At 44.2% G+C, this 20,559-nt stretch overlaps 1 protein-coding gene across 7 annotated transcripts in view; it reads left to right on the top strand.

Moving 5' to 3' along the window:
* The window catches only part of SLC37A3 (solute carrier family 37 member 3), a 48,431-nt gene that overhangs the window by 22,374 nt on the left and 5,498 nt on the right, over positions 1-20,559 (top strand). For 5 of the 7 annotated variants that reach the window (XM_064574888.1, XM_064574887.1, XM_064574886.1 and 2 more), the window contains 9 exons: positions 923-1,006; positions 3,283-3,428; positions 8,350-8,446; positions 10,330-10,414; positions 11,356-11,534; positions 13,779-13,920; positions 15,724-15,825; positions 16,429-16,476; positions 17,939-18,090. In XM_064574888.1, coding sequence (XP_064430958.1) covers positions 923-1,006; positions 3,283-3,428; positions 8,350-8,446; positions 10,330-10,414; positions 11,356-11,534; positions 13,779-13,920; positions 15,724-15,825; positions 16,429-16,476; positions 17,939-18,090 — 1,035 coding nt within the window. The remainder of the gene's footprint in view (positions 1-922; positions 1,007-3,282; positions 3,429-8,349; positions 8,447-10,329; positions 10,415-11,355; positions 11,535-13,778; positions 13,921-15,723; positions 15,826-16,428; positions 16,477-17,938; positions 18,091-20,559) is intronic. The other 2 variants (XM_064574889.1, XM_045864185.2) reach the window with 2 other exon arrangements.

A 20,559-nucleotide genomic window follows, 5' to 3' on the forward strand; every position in this document is an offset into this window, starting at 1 on the left:
CACTGAGAGATTTTCTTCACCCCCTTTACTATATATAGCATAAGACATGTGAGTGGCAGCTATAGAGCACAGAATCGAAAGCCTACAGGTGCCTCTTTTGAGGTTGTGACAGGTTGACCATAATAAGACACATCATGTAAATTTTCTCTAATGTGGATGTCATCAGTTGATCAGAAACGCTTGTATCTGGATTTAGGTTTTCCGTCAGGGTGTTGATTCATTTTACAGATTTATGGAAGAAACTTAGTGTATTGCCCTGGGCTCTTTAGTCTGCCTTGCTACCATGACCCAGGTTTTTATTTCCGGCCACTCAGTGGGAGGAAAGCAGAAGGCAGAACATTTGTACTTATCTTCAACTAATTACCGTCTGTGCGTCCCTACTCTCCCTGCCTCGTGAGGTCATGAAACCCAAAGGTCCGATTAAACAGGCAGTGCCTGTGCCCCAGAAGCTTCTGTGGTGCAGGACATGTTGTAACATACCTTGATTCAGAATGCAGATGGCTAAGAGCAGCCTCTGGGAATGCAGATAACTGATCTTTAAGAGTTGATCTGTTCTAGAAAATGAAATATATTTGTGTGCTTGTTTTATTAGTATTCCTAGTTTTGTTCCGTTTTGTTTTTATTTTTGTTTTTCCAGTCTCCTTTTAGGCAGTGAGGGGGATCTACTTTTGGTAGAATCAAAGTTTACACTGGATTACGGTATTTTGGTGCGTGAGTTGGTTTATAGTATAATGTGCAGAAGCGCACTGTCGTTTCATGGAACGTTTGTGAAGCTGATGGAGACAGCTAGTCTGGGCATAAGAATGAAGTTTAATTTTGAGTCATGTTAGTGTTTTATTTCCCTAGTTGCTTGGCAAAACATCTTCCTTTTGTCAGGCTGTGTTGTTATTAAGAGCTGTAAAATAAAATGCTTTATTTTTAGGGCCTTTTCATCAGTGGAATTGTTGGAGATCGGCTTAACTTACGATGGGTTCTATCTTTTGGCATGTGCTCTTCTGCGCTAGTGGTAAGTTGAAAAGGTATTATCATCATCATCATCATCATCAATATCATCATCTTGGTCGGGTATTTTAGAATCCAAGTACCCCCCCCCCATTTCTATATGTAGAATAGAAAAGTAAAATTAATCTTCAGGTTTTTTTATTTTTATTTTTATTTTAAGATTTTATTTATTTATTTGACAGGGAGAGACATAGCGAGAGAGGGAACACAAGCAGGGGGCGTGGGAGAGGGAGAAGCAGGCTTCCCGCGGAGCAGGGAGCCCAATGCGGGGCTCGATCCCAGGGCCCTGGGACCATGACCCGAGCTGAAGGCAGACGTTTAATAACTGAGCCACCCAGGCGCCCCTAGGGGAGTCCTTTTAAAGTGAGGTTTGGATCAGGCCCCTTCCATGACTCAGCACCAGAGCCACACATAAAGAGTATACGTGCTGCCGAAGTGAGCACAAGAGCCAAGCATAAATAGCACTGCATTTGGTGCTCTCGAGAACCGGGTCATGGCCCGCCTTGACAGTCGTGTCTGTCACTACACTTCACCACTTGGCTCTGGCCAAACTATTTTCTGTGGTCCTACCGTATCCTGTGCCTTTCTGCCTCACTACGTTTGTGCTTGCTCTTCTTCCTGCCTTGAATGGCTCTCTTTTCAGCTCTCCATAGTCTCACTCAATGTCGCCAGCAAGTTATTGGCCAAATGGCACTTCCTTCACGATGTCTTCCTTTACTGACCTCATTCATTCTTAAAAGTAATCGGTTCCTCTTCTATACTCCCCCTCCTGTGTTTCTTTGAAGGCACTGAGGTTGTTGACGAGGAAGTCCACTGATTTCTGTATCATTCTTGCTTTCCCCAGGAGTCTGTGGCACGGTGGTTGAGGTCACAGATTTCCCAAGACCTGGACTCCCTGGGTGTCTGTCCCTCCTCTGCCCTTTCCTGGGTGTGATTGCTGTGTGCTTCAGCCTCCTCGTTTGAGTACCTCCCACCAGGGCTGGTAGGGATGGTTATATGGGTTTCTGTGTGTGAGGCTTGTGGAACAACACCTGCCTAATCAAGTGCCAGAGAGGCCAAGATCCACGTTTGATGCATTTTTTTTTTTTGAAGATTTTATTTATTTATTTGAGCCAGAGAGAATGAGAGAGAGAGAGAGAGAGAGAGCACATGAGAGGGGGGAGGGTCAGAGGGAGAAGCAGACTCCCCGCTGAGCAGGGAGCCCGATGCGGGACTCGATCCCGGGACTCCAGGATCATGACCTGAGCTGAAGGCAGTCGCTTAACCAACTGAGCCACCCAGGCGCCCTGATGCATCTTTTTTTGTTTCCTAGCTCCTAGTGAGGAATTTTTGTTGGTTGAATGAAAGCATGGAGTTCGATTAGACCCAATTTTATTTTTGCTTTCCAGTATCTGCTGTTTGAGAGATTGACGTACTTCACTTATTCATGGCCCGCTGACCCACACATATATACGTATTGTTTTAAAACCTGTGTACATTTTTGTTCTGTTTTTTCACATTTTTTGAAAAATTGAAGTATGCGCATAAACTCACCCTTCTTGGTGTGTAGTTCTGAGTTTTGACAAACGAGTATAGTTGTGTCACCACCACTCTCCCCCCCACCCTTCCCCCAGCCTCTGGCAACCACTGACCATTTTTCTGTCCTCATAGTTGTGCTTTTTCCAGAATGGAATCCTACAGTATTGTACATACTAGTTTTTAGCCCACGCATAATATTCCAAAAGAAACTTTGACTACCGATAAAACATCCACTTTAGCAAAATGCCAAGAAAAGAGCAGTGACTTGGCGAATGCTCCTGAATTACTGAGCAGATCACAGGTTACACTGGTTCTCTTAACGATTGCAGTAAGGACCGTAGCTGGCGCGTCCTGATCCCCACAGTGTGCATGGCACTGCCCTGACCACACATATGTGACCTCAGTCAGTCCCTATAATAGTCCTCCACACACATGCGCCTGGGGACGAGAAAACGGAAAGAGTTGTCTAATGAAGTTGAACAACGAGGATTGAACTTCTTAGAGCTTAAGCTACGAGTCAGACAAGGGTAATCTTGAACGAGCATGTGTTTGACGTCTCTGGTCAGTGGTGGCGGTCTGGTGGGTGTCTCACTCAGTGCTGCCCTAAACAGGAGCATCTGAAGAGTCGGCACAGGTCTCTTAGGACCTAGTCCTTTGAATGTGTCTCTTCACGCACAAACGTAGGTGTGGTAGGCAGTTCAGTGTCCCCAAAGGTGTCTGTGTGGATGTCACATGTCCCCTTTTCTTCCCTTCATCTCTCAGGTGTACGTCTTTGGCACAGTCACAGAATGGCTGCGTTTCTACAACAAGGGGTTCTACTGCTGTCTGTGGATTGTAAATGGCCTGCTGCAGTCCACTGGTTGGCCCTGCGTGGTTGCCGTTATGGGCAACTGGTTTGGGAAAGCTGGGTATGCCTCTCCCTTCCTCTTTAATTTCTCTTTTTAAGTGGTTTTAATTTGAGATTACTCAGACTTGTCATCAATTTAGTCGATCTTTTCGACACTACCCACATCTTTTCTCTGTTTTAGAAAGTTAGACTAGTTGAGAGAGAGAAGCTTTTGTGTTGGGAGTGCATTACAGGAAATGGTGTGGACTTGGGGGATGGCCTAGCCCAGTGAGGCTCATTCTTTTTCTTTGTTTTTTGAGAGAGAGAGAGTGCGCGTGTGCACATGAGCAGGGGGAGGGGCAGAGGGAAAGAGAGATCTTAAGGAGGCTCTACACCCAGCATGGAGCCTGATGTGGGTCTCCATCTTACAACCGGGAGCTGAAATCAAGAGTTGGATGTTTAACCAACTGAGCCACCCAGGTGCCCCGGTGAGGCACATTCTTTTTTTGTTTTTTAAATCAGAGAGAGAGAGAGAGCACAAGCAGGGGGAATGGCTGGCAGAGGGAGAAGCAGGCTCTCTGCCGAGCAAGGAGCCTGATGTGGGACTCCATCCCAGGACCTTAGGATCATGTCCTGAGCCAAAGGTAACCACTTTACCGACTGAGCCACCCAGGCAACCCAGTGAGGCACATTCTTAATATTCACTGGGCCATGGTCAGATTTTGAGCGTGGCTAAGGCATTACATCTCAATTTTTAATAAAAATCTTCCCTTTACAGAACATAAGTAACATAACATGATAAAATAAATCTCACATGCCATCCCATCACGTGTCTTCCTGTGGGTTTTGCCTTCCCCTCCCCTTTTTGAGACTCAGTGGTCTAGTTTTACCTTCTTACATTAAAGGTGAAGAAACTGAGGCAAAAATTATCTATGGGACTTGCCTAAGATCACATAACGAAGACTCTAATAAGATGCGGATGAAGAATGCCAAACTTTGGGACTTAAAAGCCCAAATTGGACATTTTTCCCCTAAACCTTCAAGTAGTTGTCAGATGGTATGTGAGTTTATGTGTGATGCAGGCCATGGCATGAGGGTGGGCATCTGCTATAGTATCTTCCAGGCTACCAGGAAGAAGAGCTATATTTCATTTACAGCATGGAAAATAAGTTGAGATACCCAAAGACTTGGCTTTGTTGTTTGCCTTTTTGGTGACATTCTGATTTCAGGAATATTATTAATTTGGATTTCTTTCATTTTTCCTGGATAAATATTTATATATTGTGAGATACACATTTATGAACTGTTAACTTCGGATGAATCATGCCCCTTTATCAGGGTCATAGTTTTTGTTTTTATTTTTTATTTTTTTTTAAAGATTTTATTTATTTATTTGCGAGAGAGAGAATGAGAGACAGAGAGCACGAGAGGGAGGAGGGTCAGAGGGAGAAGCAGACTTCCTGCTGAGCAGGGAGCCCGATGCGGGACTCGATCCTGGGACTCCAGGATCGTGACCTGAGCCGAAGGCAGTCGCTCAACCAACTGAGCCACCCAGGCGCCCCATAGTTTTTATTTTTTAAAAAAGATTTTATTCATACATAATCTCTACACCCATTGTGGGGCTCAAACTCACAACCCTGAGATCAAGAGTCTCACACTCTGTTGACTGAGCCAGCCAGGCGCCCCCAGGGTCATAGTTTTTAAGCAGATTTAGGCTTGGTCAAACTAACATGTACACTCGTGCAGTACCAAGCCCTTTCGCACATAGCACTGAGCTCAGTGCTGTGAGGAGCATAGCGTGTTCTAGCTGAGAACACTGGCCGTGACCTGCTTGAGATTGCACAGCTGGAAGCAGCAGAGCTAGGACTTCTGAACAAACTATTTTTCACTCTGCTGTGTTGTCTTGCTGTTCGTTTCTAAGACTCCTTCTGTCTCAGTGAGGTTATAAAAATGTTTAAGGAGCTAAGAAATCTAGGGGTGCCTGGGTGGCTCAGTCGTTAAGTGTCTGCCTTCGGCTCAGGTCATGATCCCAGAGTCCTGGGATCGAGCCCCGCATCGGGCTCCCTGCTCCTTGGGAAGCCTGCTTCTCCCCCTCCCACTTCCCCTGCTTGTGTTCCCTCTCTCGCTGTCTCTTTCTCTGTCAAATAAATACATAAATTCTTAAAAAAAAAAAAACTAAAAAAATCTAGACCTAACATAGTATGATATTAATAGAGGGGCACCAGGCTGGCTCTGTCAGAAAAGCGTATCACTCTTCATCCTGGGGTCGTGAGTTTGAGCCCCATGTGGGGTATAGAAATTCCTTATAAATAAAACACATTTAAAAATACACATATCAAATAAATAAAATACAGATTTTGATGTTAAAAATATTAATTTGGGGCACCTGGCTTGCTCAGTCGGAAGAGCATGTGACTCTTGATTTCAGGGTCATGAGTTTGAGCCCCATGTTGGGTGTAGAGATGATTTAAAAATAAAATCTTTAAAAAACAAATTAACTCATCTTTCTTTTACCAGCCCTACTGCCATTGCCTGTGTTCAGAACTAATCATTTTTCTCCGGGACTGTTGTAATAGCTAGTTTTCCTTCCATTCAGTTGTTTACCTTTTTCTCCCCCTTTTTTCTAATGGCTTTATTAAGGTATGTAATAAGCTGCACATATTTAAGACGTACCATTTGATGAAATTCAGCCTGCATACATCCTTAAAACCACCATCACAGTTAAGAAAATGGGCATATGCATTACCCCCAAAAGTTTCCTCATGCCCTTTGGTAATTCCTCTCCTCCCCCCTCCTGTTACCTTCCGCTCCCTCCCATTGCCATCTCCAGGTAACTCTTGATCAGCTTTCTGTCACTTTAGGTTAATTTGCATTTTCTCAAACTTTATATAATAGAATCAGACAGTATATACTGTTTCTTGTCTACTTTCATTCAGTGTAATTATTCTGAGATCCAGTCATGTGTGCATCGATAGTTTATTCCTTTCTATAGCTGAGCAGTAATCGATTGTATCACAATTTATCTTTTCGCCTGTTGGTGAACATTTATTTGGGTTGTTGTCAGTTTTTGGCTATTACAGATAAAGCGCCTGTGAATGTTTGTGTACAAATTCTTGTATGAACATATGCTTTCATTTTCCTTGGATGAATATGTCAAAGTGGAATGGCTGGGTCATATGGTAGGTGTGTGTTTATCTTTTTAAGGAACCGTGGTCGGGACGCCTGGGTGGCTCAGTCAGTTAAGCGTCTGCCTTCGGCCTGGGTCAGGATCCTGGGGTCCGGGGATTGAGTCCCAATTAGGGCTCCCTGCTCAGCCTGTCACTCCCCATGCTTGTGCTCTCTCTCTGACTCATAAATAAATAAGATCTTTAAAAAAAAAAAAGAAAGAAACCGGCGGACTCTTCCAAAGTGGTTTTTACCATTTTACATTCCCATCAGCAGGGTGTAAGGGCTCTAGTTGCTATGTGTTCTTGCCAACACGTATGTGTGGTCTTTTCTCTTTTAGCTATCCTAGTAGGTATATAATACATCATTGTGGATTTAATTTGCATTTCCCTAATGTCTGATGATGTTGAACACCTTTTTATTTGCTTATTTGCATCATGTTTTTGTGTGCATGAAGCCTCTTTTTCAAAAACTTTTTATCTTTTTTTTTTTCAAAAACTTTTTATCTTGAGATGATTGTACATTCATACTCTTTAACATTTTATTGGATTTTTTTTTTTTTAAAGATTTTATTTATTTGACCGAGAGAGACACAGCGAGAGAGGGAACACAAGCAGGGGGAGTGGGAGAGGGAGAAGCAGGCTTCCCGCCGAGCAGGGAGCCCGATGTGGGGCTCGATCCCAGGACCCTGGGATCATGACCTGAGCCGAAGGCAGACGCTTAACGACTGAGCCACCCAGGCACCCCTTACTGGATTTTTTTTAAGATTTAATTTTTTATATTTATTTATTTATTTTTAAAGATTTTTAAAATTTATTTGATATAGAGAGACACAGCGAGAGAGGGAACACAAGCAGGGGGAGCAGGAGAGGGAGAAGCAGGCTTCCCACTGAGCAGGGAGCCCAATGCGGGGCTGGATCCCAGGACCCTGGGATCATGACCTGAGCCAAAGGCAGACGCTTAATGACTGAGCCACCCAGGCGCCCCGAGATTTAATTTTTTTAAAGTAATCTCTATACCCAACATGGGGCTTGAACTTACAACCCCAAGATCAAGAGTTGCACGCTCCACCTACTGAGCCAGCCAGCGCCACTGGATTGTTTTTGTATTACTGAGTTTTGAGAGTTCTTTATATTCTAGATGTGAGTCTTTTACTAGATAAGCGATATGCGAATATTTCCTCCTAGTCTGTGGCTTACTTTCAAAATTCTCTTAACAGTGTCTTGTGATGCGCCCGAAATTGAACTTTAGTGTAATATTACGTTTTTTTATAGAAGATTTTATTTATTTATTAGAGAGAGAGAGAGTGTGCACATGAGAGAGAGTGAGAGAGAGCAGGAGCAGGGACCGGGAGAGGGAGAGGCAGACTCCCTGGGACCCTGGGATCATGACCTGAGCCTAAGGCAGACGCTTAACGAACCGACTGAGCCACCCAGGCACCCCTTGTTTAATACTATCTTAAAGTGACCTGATGTTTTGTCATTTGGGTATACTTTAAAAAAATCTTAAGGGGGCGCCTGGGTGGCTCAGTCGTTAAGCGTCTGCCTTTGGCTCAGGTCATGATCCCGGGGTCCTGGGATCGAGCCCCGCATCGGGCTCCCTGCTCTGCGGGGAGCCTGCTTCTCCCTCTCCCACTCCCCCTGCTTGTGTTCCCTCTCTCGCTGTCTCTCCCTCTGTCAAATAAATAAATAAAAAATCTTAAAAAAAAAAAAATCTTAAGATAGAATGTTGATTCTTTGGAATGTGAACTTTCACTGTTTTGGCCATTTTGTATTTGAACTGCACCAGAATTCATTCTGATTCTATTGTCTTCTGTTTGTCACTGTTCTCTGTCTTAGACGAGGAGTTGTTTTTGGTCTCTGGAGTGCCTGTGCTTCAGTGGGCAATATTTTGGGAGCATGCCTAGCTTCTTCTGTTCTGCAATACGGGTATGAGGTAGGTATTTCCTTCTAACTTTTTCTTGAGTACATATAATACGTTTTGTTTTTTAGGAAATAATACTGTGGCCATCTAGAACACAGTGTAGAGCTGTGTTTGGGTGGGGCAAGGCTTATATTAAAAGTAGACAAACTTCTGAGACTTTCAAACACAGAAATTATTCATGGAAAAAATACCAAGTCTAAAGACAGTATAATCAATTGGGTAAAAAATTATTTGCAATTCATGTCACAGATCAAGAGCTAATCTCCCTAATATGTAAAGAGTACCTGCAAATTGATAAGAAGACCAACAATACACAAAAAGAAAGGTAAAGGATTTGAATGTGTTGTTCAAGGGGCGCCTGGGTGGCTCAGTCGTTGGGCGTCTGCGTTCGGCTCGGGTCATGATCCCAGGGTCCTGGGATCGAGCCCCGTGTCGGGCTGCCTGCTCGGCGGGAAGCCTGCTTCTCCCTCTCCCACTCCCGCTGCTTGTGTTCCCTCTCTTGCTGTGTGTGTGTCTCTCTCTCTGTCAAAATAAATAAATAAAATCTTAAAAAAAAATAAAAAGTAGATAAATTTTGAAATAGTTCACCAGGTGTTTGGTCTCAGAAGAATTTTGGTCGAGTTTGGCTCAGTGAGAAGTCCTTTCTGTATTCCCCGTCACCTTTTTTTTTTTTTTTTAAAGATTTTATTTATTCATAAGAGACAGAGAGAGAGAGGCAGAGGGAGAAGCAGGTTCCCTGCTGAGCGGGGAGCCCGATGCAGGACTTGATCCCAGGACCCCGGGATCATGACCTGAGCCGAAGGCAGACGCTCAACCATCTGAGCCATCCAGGCGCGCCCCAGTCACCTTTATTCCAGGCTTTTTGGCTTTGCGTCTGGATTATACCAATTGGCTCAGGTGGGAATTTTGGTTCAAGTGTGGCTCCCAGATTTGACTCTTGGAAACACTAATTTTGTCACTGTCTTTTCCAGAAATTTAGATCGTCTGTCCACATCAGGCTCCATTCCCTATTAAATAAAATTCCGCTGTGCAGCCTGGCTTTTGAGGTTCTTTAATCTTGATCTCACCTTTTCCTAGCGGTTTTATTCCCGGCTGTCCCTTAGCAGAAGCCCCCACTTGGACCATGCGGGAGGCTTTCTCTTTCATTCCCACCCTGTCCCTTCGCTTCAGGCGTGCTGGGACAGACCGTCAGTTGCCTTTTCAGCTCTTCCTGAGGACACCGTGTTGCATCTTTAGCGGTTTCCTTCGATCTGTGTTTCTTATTAGGACGGGGCCTTCTCCTTTATTCGCCTACTTGATGCCTTGTACTATTGTTTGGGGTATTGTTTAATCCCCTCAACTGGATAGAATATTTTCGAGGGCAGACAGTGTCTCTTGTGGGAGGCTCTGTGCGACAGAGAATGAGGTTTTGGAGCCAGTCCTGATTTCACAGTTGTGGTGGTACCACTCACTGTCCCTGGGACCTTTTTTTTTTTTTTTAAAGATTTTATTTATTTGACAGAGAGAAACGCAGCGAAAGAGGGAACACAAGCAGGGGGAGTGGGAGAGGGAGAAGCAGGCTTCCCGCTGAGCAGGGAGCCCGATGTGGGGCTGGATCCCAGGACCCTGGGATCATGACCTGAGCCGAAGGCAGACGCCCAACCATCTGAGCCACCCAGGCGCCCCTGTCCCTGGGACCTTAACTGGCCTCTCTGAGCCTCAGGGGGAAAATGCGTGGAAAACACAAGTGAAACAGCTCTGTGCCTGGCTCGGCCTGAGCACTCGGTGCTCATTTCCTTCCCCATCGCCCTCTTCTTCCCACCCGATCCCCCACCTTCCCCACATGTGCTTCTCGTGAATGTGCTCTAAGCAGTATCCCAGATGTGCAAACAGCACCTCTCTCCTCTCTTCTCCAGTATGCCTTTCTCGTGACAGCGGCTGTGCAGTTTGCCGGTGGGATCGTCATCTTCTTTGGACTCCTGGTGTCACCAGAAGAAATTGGTGAGAAGCCGTCCTTTCTTTTTTTTTTTTTTAAAGATTTTATTTATTTGAGAGAGAGAGAGTGAGAGAGAGCACATGAGAGGGGGGAGGGTCAGAGGGAGAAGCAGACCCCCTGCCGAGCAGGGAGCCCGATGCGGGACTCGATCCCGGGACTCCAGGATCATGACCTGAGCCGAAGGCAGTCGTTTAACCAACTGAGCCACCCAGGCGCCCCGAGAAGCTGTCCTTTCTGTTCAGCACGTCTTAACTGTTATGGGCGAAGAGAAACCTGAGGCCAGCACGGCCGGTCTCTTGTTCCCTAGGAGAACTGTGAGCTCCTTTCAGGGGGTTGAAGGAGTGGTATTTGCTGTTTGTGTCCCGTAGACACCGGTTGGCTGACTGGGCGCAGCTGCAGACGTTTGAGGGGAGGGAGGCTCGCCTTTCTAGAGTCAGAGAAAACTCTGCATTTGCAAATGAGCTTTGTAATTGAGACACTGACTGGAAATTAGCATGATCTATTTCTCATTTCACTTCTTCAGACAGATTTCTCTCCTTTCATAAAAGTAATTTAGTTTGATACTTATCTGTGGTTACATACAAGCAAAACCACAGAAGCAAAGAGATGTACAATTCCATCTTTTGCGTGTTATTGAAGAGACATGTCAGTTTAATTGTATGTTATTAACGTTTTCTTAAATGTAATAGAGATAGTATAATGTCGTTGAAAAAGCATTGCTTTGAATCTAGTTAGTAAAGTAGAATCAGAGTCCTGACTTTGTTGCTTATTAGCTGTGTGACCTTAATCAACTCTGGTTGACCTTGGCCTTGAACCTTAGTTGCTGCTTCTGTAAAGTGGAGATAAAAATAATCTCGACCCCAGGAGTGATGATATGTACAAAGCACCTTGCACAGTGCCAGGCGTCTAGAAGGTACTCTATAAATCGTGGCTCTTACTGTTCTAGGTCTCCCAGGTATCGAGGCAGAAGAACATTTTGAAGAAGACTCACACAGGCCATTGATTAATGGTGCTGACAACGAAGACGAATATGAGCCTAATTATTCCATCCAAGAGGGCAGTGCTGTTACCCAGGTCAAGGCAATAAGCTTTTATCAGGCCTGTTGTCTTCCTGGAGTTATACCGGTAAGGATGTTCAGATCTCCTTACCACAACTCGTGAGATATTATAGCCTGGATATTAGCTCTACCTGCGATAAAGCATCTTGAAGTATTTAGCTTCTCTTTGATACTTTATTTTAGGAATATACGTTCAGAGGAATATTGTATAGTGCCCCTCAGCTCGTGTCTGGGGTGGCCACAACTTGAAATTTTACCTGTGTTCTAATGCAGAGTTGGTGTTCCTTTTCTGTGAAGAGCCAGATACTAAATGTGTTCAGCCTTGGGGTTGGCGGGGGGCCGTACAGTCTCTACCACAGCTACTCACATCTGTAGAACACATGAAACCCTGGATGGTATGGAACAAAGGGGTGTGGACAGGTTTGGCCCGTGAGCTCTAGTTTGCTGACCCTGACCCTGCATTCAAGTAAGAAGGCAAAATTAATGTTTTTAAATACGTTCTTTTTGGCCTGTTGAAGTAGTATAGAATTATATGTGACCAAGAGGGGTTTTGAATGGTTCATTTAAGTCTGCCTTATTTGCCTGTATTCTTATTCTAGAAAAAAAATTGTTTGCCCTTTTATTAAAAGGTGCAGAACACAGTACTCCAGCAGTATTTCTTGGTAATGCATTCCAGTGTTTCCAAAACCTTTGCGGTCAGGAGAATTTACTAACGTCTGAACTAAGTCCCTTCTGCAGTTTTTCTGTCTTGATGTTTTGGGCGTGCCCGTGCGGGAATGGAAGTTAGGAGGCCTAGGTTATATTTCCAGCTTACCATTAACTCTCTGTAAGGCCTGGGGTAAGTCACTCAGCCCATCCTTGTGTCCTCGGTGCCCCCTTCCCACGGAGCAGAGTGTAACCCAGTCTACCCCGGGGTCTATAACGCTGGGTTACTGTATTGTGAATAAGCACCTGGTTTTGTTTATTTTATTGTCTAATGGTGCTTTACAAATGTCACCCCTCAGCTAGCTTCAGAGTCTGCATGCTTACTAGTCCCCTCTGCCTGTGCCCCCAGGCTGAGAGGACCGACATTTGCAGACAGACAGTGAAGTGTGAGTGAGAATGTAAGTGTACATTTCTGCAGTTCTGTAGCCAAAAGACAATATATTATACAAGCGGAATGCAAGGTCCTTGAGGCCTGTTCTTAGGCTAAAGATTAGTGATTTTTAAGTAGTTGTTAAAATATTCTGCTGGTAATAGCTTCCTTTCTGGGACAGACCTTCCATCTGTTGTGACTAAATATGAAACTCTTGCTACTCCTTTGTATTTCACGAGCAATTGTTCCCTGACTCAGGCAGGGATGCAGAGAAAACGGAGTTAACTTAATTCCTTTGTCTCTGGAGCAGGCTCTCTGGACAAAACACCCTCATGATTGGGACTCGGCTCTCTAGGGGGCGGCCGTTGCCCTGCCAGGGAAGTGGTTTTACAACAAGTGATACCTAGGCAGTAACTGGCCGCTCCGGGGAAAAGAATATACTCTCCAGACACCCTTTGAAGTCAGCCTCTCTGTTCCTCCCCCTTTTTCCTTTGATGCTAAATGTCAGGAGTCCCTGGTAATAATGTGTTGAATATAGGAGTCTTAGCGCCACTGCCACTTTTAGTCCTCCAAGCAGAGCCACAAGGCCCAGGACGGTCATACTCTTTGATTTCTGACTCAGCAAAGATACTTTTTGCTTTTCCACTGGATGTTGGAATACAAGGCTTTTGGAAACCATAATGTGAAAGTAGTTCTAATGTCGCTGCTTTCCTTAGACCTTGAAACTATAGTTTCGTCACATTGCTCTCCACTGTTCAAAATGTTAATTTTGCAGGAAGTAGAAGAACCAAAAAGGTGGGGCTGCTTGGAATAAAAGCTGTGATGTTTACTGGATTTCTTTGCTTGTGGTTAATGATAGTTAGTGGTATGAATACCTTTTATCTTTGTCTAAATAAAGAAACATGAGTGTATGCTCTCCCTTTGAGGTTCAAAACACTGCTTTGCTTCTGCCGGGGAACTGAAAGAAGAAACTGGGGACAATTAAGAAATAGTCATGTGTATTTTTATTCCAGAGGCCTGCTGCACATGCCTTTCTGGAAGCTAATGGGGATAAAGAGAAGAGGGAGACTAGGTAAAGTCAGGCAAATGGGAATTTATAGAAGTGTGTAATTTTAAAATCAGGTACTATTCTTCCCAAACCCCTGTGTATGGTTTTGGTTTTTAATTACATTAAGAATTGTGGTCCATCTGTGCTGTTGTTTGTTCCTTATCGAAGGTCGAATGTTTTTCTTGTAGTACTCACTGGCCTACGCCTGCTTGAAGTTAGTAAATTATTCCTTCTTCTTCTGGTTGCCCTTTTATCTGAGTAACAACTTTGGATGGAAGGAGGCTGAAGCTGACAAGTTGTCCATTTGGTATGATGTTGGAGGAATTATAGGTAATGCCAGATGATCTTTTTCTGTGAAGAGAGTTAGTCACTGGTAATATTTTACTGGGTTATGAAATCTGACATCGTTTAAAGTTTTATTACTTAGTCTACAGCCATTTTTCCTAAACCGTCCTACCAGTAAACAGCTAAAGTCTTAAAAAAAAAGAATCCATAGAAAGGAAGAGCCAGCCCACGGGCAGGCCCTGTGATTTATAGGGCTCTTTTTTTCTCGGTTCTTTGTTTATGGATCAGTTCTTTTGTGTTGGGAAGCACAGGGATGTTTCCCTCTGTGATCTCTTTAAATGTAACCCTTTCGCACACTTTCAGTGATATCTTAGATCTAAAGCTAATTGTATGCCAGAGATCCAAGTTAGAATGTGAATGTGTTCGTTTTATCTACTTCCCACCTTCCCCACCACGCACAGTCAAAGAAGGGAAAATACTAGCTTAGTGTATGGATTTTGTCAGATCCTAGAGGTAGGAATAATAGTGGGGATTCATTTCAATGAGTATTTTGCAACTGTTCCACCGCACACAGCAGATTTTAATAGTGACTTTTTGCTACGGCTGGAAGCATAAACAAGTACTTCAGAAACTCTAAAATAAGACCGTTGTACAGAGTGCATTTTACTGGGTGTTACCTATATGGCTATGGCAAAATCATAACATCCTTTCTGTAATGTTTGGATTTAGAATTGTGGTAAGGCTAAGCTGCCCTGAGCACCTGAGAGCAGTGAGTCCTCAGGTGATACGCTGTTACTGTACTTGAACTTGTCTGCCCTTATTCTTAGATACAGAGCCAAAGGTGAGGCTGCCACCGTTAGACCTGACCATACTTCTGGGTCCTGCTGTCCAATGAGGATGTACCAGATGTCCCATAACCCCTATTGCTCAAAATGTGGCTGTATCTAAATGTGACCTTGTTGCTTAAAGGATTCACATTACCTCTTTCTAAAGATCCTGACCTGTTCATTATCACCAAATCATAATCACTGCATTTAATTTTAGTGAACATTTATTGGCCGCTACTAACAGCTCATGAGGCATGGTCTTTAATGAACCATCTTTTAAAATAAAAAGCAGAGGGGTACCTGGGTGGCTCAGTCCGTTAGGCATCCGACTCTTGATTTTGGCTCAGGTCATGATCTCAGGGTCGTGAGATTGAGCCCCATGTCGGGCCCTGTGCTGAGCATGAAGCCTGCTTAAGATTCTCTCCCTCTGGGGCGCCTGGGTGGCTCAGTCGATTAAGCATCTGCCTTTGGCTCAGGTCATGATCTCAGGGTCCTGGGATCGAGCCCCCACATTGGGCTCCCTGCTCAGTAGGGAGCCTGCTTCTCCTTCTCCCTCTCCCACTTCCCTGCTTGTGCTCTCTCTCTCTGTCAAATAAATAAATAAAATCTAAAAAAAAAAAAAAAGATCCCTCTGCTCCTGCACATGCATGGGCTCTGTCTCTAAAATAAAATAAAGTAAAATAAAATAAAATAAATAAAAAGAAAAATCAGGAAAAGCCTGGTTTGAGAAGTGAGAACAGCAAGGGACAGTGGGTGGTTTTGATGATTTTTTCCTTTTTCCTTATTTTGCTGTGTGATTCATGGTGTCCTGTTCCTATCAGCCTTTGTAGCCATTAACAGTCAGGTAATCTTCCTTAAAGGAAGCTGTGGAGGAAGCTTTTTTGGGAGAGTCAGCCATCTTTTTGGGTAGACCAGTGTCAGGATCCTGCTAGCAGGGAGAGAGTACGTGGGGAACAAGCTTCAGATAAACTGAGCTAAATCATAAACAATTTTGCTTGTGATGCCCTCTTGGTACTTGCAGGTGGGACTTTGCAAGGTTTCATCTCTGACATATTACAGAAGAGAGCACCAGTTTTAGCTCTCAGTCTGCTTCTGGCTGTTGGGTCCCTCGTTGGATATAGCCGTGAGTATTCCCTTGCAACTGAATTATTTTTCTGATCTCTCAGGACTAAGGCATTTGCCATGAGTCAGTGATCAACCCCGGAGAGATGCTTGAGACCAGCTACAAAGGTTGATACGAGACCTTTGTATTGTCCTGTAAATGCCTGGTAAAAGTATCGTCACGTAGTTTTATTTGTGTTGGGGAGGAAACTGGCATCTCTCCTGCTTTGTTGGTTTGTTTAAAAGCTTGCTTGGGAGTGTATCTGCTTTGTTTGAGGGTAGGCTCCAGAGGGCCAGCATTAGAGCCAATAAAACAATAAAAGGGAAAGGGTTTCAAAAGAGGAAAGATGGTAATTAGTAGGTTTGGTATATGTCCCTTAAGATGCTGCTGAGATGGGAGTAGAGTTTTTCTTCAGCTTTTAGAAGTCTCATTAGCTTGAGCACCAGCAAGAGGCAGACATTACAAATAAAAGTTGGAGTAGGCGGTGAAAGAGTTGTATCCCTTTGTTGTCTCTGGGAGTGATCTGTGAGGTCACTGAGATCCAGATCTTTCTGTGCTGTTCAGTGGGGGCCGATGTAATCTGCTTTTAAAGTCAGCATGCTGTTTCTGCATCTTTTCTCATAGGTTCTCCGAACGATAAGTCCATTAATGCACTTCTGATGGCGGTTACAGGTGTGTCGTGTGGCTCCATTTTACTATACTGTTACTGCTCCCCTGTAAATAGAAAGGAAAGGGAAACCGTTTGCTCCCTCGGTTTGAGTAATACTAAAACCTTCATTATAAAGAGCTCCGATGGTAAAAGGAAAGCTGCCTACTTCAGATTCAGATTCTGTTTCTCTGCTATTATGTGACCTCTTCAGTCCTGTTGTTACGGAAGCAGTCCCCTTGGACAGAGATTTTTCTAAAATGTTTGATTGCTTCCCCAGCTTCCCTTACTACTTCTGGAGGTGGTTTAGGAAGATGCCACACTGGAAACCAATTCACCAGCTTTCAAAAAGGTTTTCCTGGGGCACCTGGATGGCTCGGTCGTTGGGCATCTGCCTTAGGCTCTGGTCATGATCCCAGGGTCCTGGGATCCTGGGATCGAGCCCCGCATCGGACTCCCTGCTCAGCGGGAAGCCTGCTTCTCCCTCTCCCACTCCCCCTGCTTGTGTTCCCTCTCGCTGTGTGTCTCTCTGTCAAATAAATAAATAAAATCTTTAAAAAAAAAAAGGTTTTCCAGCTATGTTGGAATTGGTCAGTATTTCTCCATGTGAGCACCAGATGAAACAGTTGAGTGTAATTAGGGACCATGGTATAGAAAGATTATTTTTAAACTTTAGATCCTACTCAGGATAGTGAGAGCTGCTCATGATATGTGACATGAAACTCATTCCAGCCACGTGAACAGAGTCACGTGGGCCAATTCCTGCTCAGTCCTCAGACAGCCTTGTGGGGAGCAGTGGCTGATAGAACCGTCTGTCAGACGACAGAGCTTTTTCTCTTCTCGCTTTTTTTTCAATATGTGTGATTGAATTTGGATAGTCAAATACTCAGTTGATACAACTCTACCATAGTAGAAGTTGAGAAGCAAGTGTAATTAGTTATTTTTTTTAATCTTTTTTTGTTTTTATTTTTATTTTAAAGATTTTATTTATTTATTTGAGAGAGAGAGAATGAGAGAGAGCACATGAGATGGGGGAGGGCCAGAGGGAGAAGCAGACTCCCTGCCGAGCAGGGAGCCCGATGCGGGACTCTATCCCGGGACTCCAGGACCATGACCTGAGCCAAAGGCAGTCGCCCAACCAACTGAGCCACCCAGGCGCCCCAAGTGTAATTAGTTATTGATGAATGCAGTCTTTACAGGATTAGAAAGGCTGTATATTCACTGTATTTTCTGTATCTTTGGTTTTTATAAAATATACCAGAATATCGTATAATTCAAGTAGGGCTTTCAGAAAAGTGGATGCTAACTAGTTTGAAGATGACATGATCTGGAAGAGTTTTCATCTTTACTGTTTTTTTCCTCCCCCTTCCGCTGTTTCTCTCCAACATACTGATTAAAAGGTTGGGATAAGAGTTGTCTCGTCCAGTAGATTTCTAGTGGTGTGATGAATAATGTTTTAATGAGAACCTGTTTTGTTTATGACTTCAGGATTTTTTATTGGCGGACCTTCTAACATGATTAGCTCTGCTATTTCTGCGGACCTGGGTCGCCAGGAGTTGATCCAAGGGAGCAGTGAGGCTTTGGCGACCGTCACAGGAATTGTTGATGGCACTGGAAGCATTGGAGCTGCAGTGGGCCAGGTGAGGGAACAAGAGAGGGGTTGAAATTGAGTGGTGAGTAGTCTCTCATTGGTGGAGGAATTTACACCTGCCCTCTGGGCCACAGTAGGTGGCACTCTCGTTCTGCGTAGTATACTTTTCTGTAAGCCTTAGGTTTCTAATCTTCTTTGAGGTCAGCTAACGGGACCTAATGTGGAAGGTCCCTCTACATTTTTTAGTTTTTTCTTCCCACTTTTATTTCCAGATTCTTCCTGTCTGGAAATAAGCTGACACCTCATAAGACAGATCCTCAGTCCCAGTTTGCTACTCCCTTCTTCCCAGCCTGAACTTGGCACTCCGAGGGGCCACGAGACACGTGCTTCTCATTATCCCCCACCTGGCATGCACACCCAACCTCCTCTCTCATACCAGACATGCAAGTTCTTCTCATGGATCTCTACCAGAAATTGCCATGGATTCGGCAGCTGCTCTGAGTCACTTTCTCTGCTTCCAATGACTGTGTCTCAAAGGGAGGTTCATAAATGTCTTGTGTCAGAATCATCTGGGTTATTTATTAAAGTACAGAACACTGAGCTTACTGCAGGCTTGCTGAATTAGAACCTGGAGATCTGTGTTTCAACAAGCCTTCCTGGTGATTCTTAGGCACTCTAAACTTGAGATTGTCTAGGCTAAGATTGGCCTACAGTAAGTAGTCAGAACTATTCAAAGGCTTAAATTCAGCCTTCTCTTCCTTGGGACAGTAGCGACTCATGCCTCTCCTAGGGTATACCTTTCCAGGTCATTGAGGGCTAATTTTGCAAAAAGAAGGATCAGAGAATCATCTGCATAGATAAAATAGATGAAACTTTGGAAGATAATGAGATGTTTAACGGGCAAAGAAAATACAGGCAAAACCTCAGGGGTTGCCCAGTGGTCAAAGACATAGGAAGTCAGCAGTGCCGTGTAGGCAAGGGGAGGTGTTAGTCAGTGAGATCAGAGGTGTAGAGGGGCCAGAGAAGGAGAATGGAAGAAAAAAGTCTCTAAGTTTCGATACTCAGGTCATTACCGGCCTTGAATATTGCTGTTTTGCTTGCTCTGTGGGGATAGATCACCAATGTCTGATTGCTGGTGGTTAATGAGAGAGCAAGTATTGAGGAAAATAAGCCATCTTCATGCTTATCACTACCCAGCCATATGTTATATATTTATTTGTTATTGTGTCCCATGGTAGCCCCAGTACATAGGACGGTGTCTGGCACACAGTAGACATGCTCATATCTGTTGAGTGGCTGTAGAACGAATGGTTGATAGGGTTGATATATCAAGCTTAGCGTACTTGATTATGAGACTGAAGAGAAAGAAAAAACCTAGCAAAAGTAGGAGAAATGTGCTTACTTGATTGTGCGCTGGAGTAGGAACCAAAAATTCTATTGGCTTCTAGTTCAGAGGTCTTTATATAAAGGGTAAGGGGTGATTGTATTGGACATCCTTTTCTGATATCACTGTATTCTCAGTTATCATTTCTCCCTGATGTTTTTTCATTAATCAAATGGGTGGGTTATATAATGAGCATTTCAAGGAGTTTAGTTGTTGTTGTTTAAGATTTTTATTTATTTGCTGGGGCGCCTGGGTGTCTCAGTGGTTAAGCATCTGCCTTCGGCTCAGATCATGATCCCAGGGTCCTGGGATCGAGCCCCGCTTCGGGCTCCCTGCTCTGCGGGAAGCCTGCTTCTCCCTCTCCCACTCCCCCTGCTTGTGTTCCCTCTGTTGCTGTGTCTCTCTCTGCCAAATAAATAAATAAAATCTTTAAAAAAAAAAAAGATTTTTATTTATTTGAGAGAGAGAGAGAGAGAGAGCATGAGAAAGGGGAGGGTCAGAGGGAGAAGCAGACTCCTCGCTGAATGGGGAGCCTGATGCAGGACTCCATCTCAGGACCCTGGGATCATGGCCTGAGCTGGAGGCAGACACTTAACTGACTGAGCCACCCAGGCATCCCTCAAGGAGTTTATTTGTATTTGGAATGTCTCACCTGCCAGTATTTGGATCCCTAACTATGAACTTGGGTCGGCATTAGGCTCATTTTGGTGGTTGGGGAAATGGGATCTGGAGTAAATCATTGTTAGCTTTATTCATTCCTCTTCCATATTGATTTTTGAATAATTTCCCATTGCGTGGGGTATGAGATTCCAAACTCTATGACTTACCAGGCATTGGTGGTTCAGTGGTAGAATTCTCGCCTGCCAAACTCTATGACTTAATATTAGAAACGTGATGAGCCTTGTCCTGGCTCTTCTGATTTACCCCGAACAGTTTTTTTCCCCACCTTCCCTTGACTTCACAAGAAAAATGTTTGTTTCTCTCTTGGTTTCCATAGCGGTTGGTGCCTACCTCTAACAGAGTGCTTGTCATGGTGCATCACATTTACTGGTTTATCTGTGCCAGACTCTGCATTTCCTTGAGAACAGGAACTGTTCCCTTCATCTTTGTGGTCCCAATGGCTTAGTATGTTTT

This window comes from Mirounga angustirostris, unplaced genomic scaffold (genome assembly GCF_029215605.1).
Source record: "Mirounga angustirostris isolate CCGP_5_RB_7025 unplaced genomic scaffold, mMirAng1.0.hap1 SCAF_12, whole genome shotgun sequence".
NCBI classification, from domain to species: Eukaryota; Metazoa; Chordata; class Mammalia; order Carnivora; family Phocidae; genus Mirounga; species Mirounga angustirostris.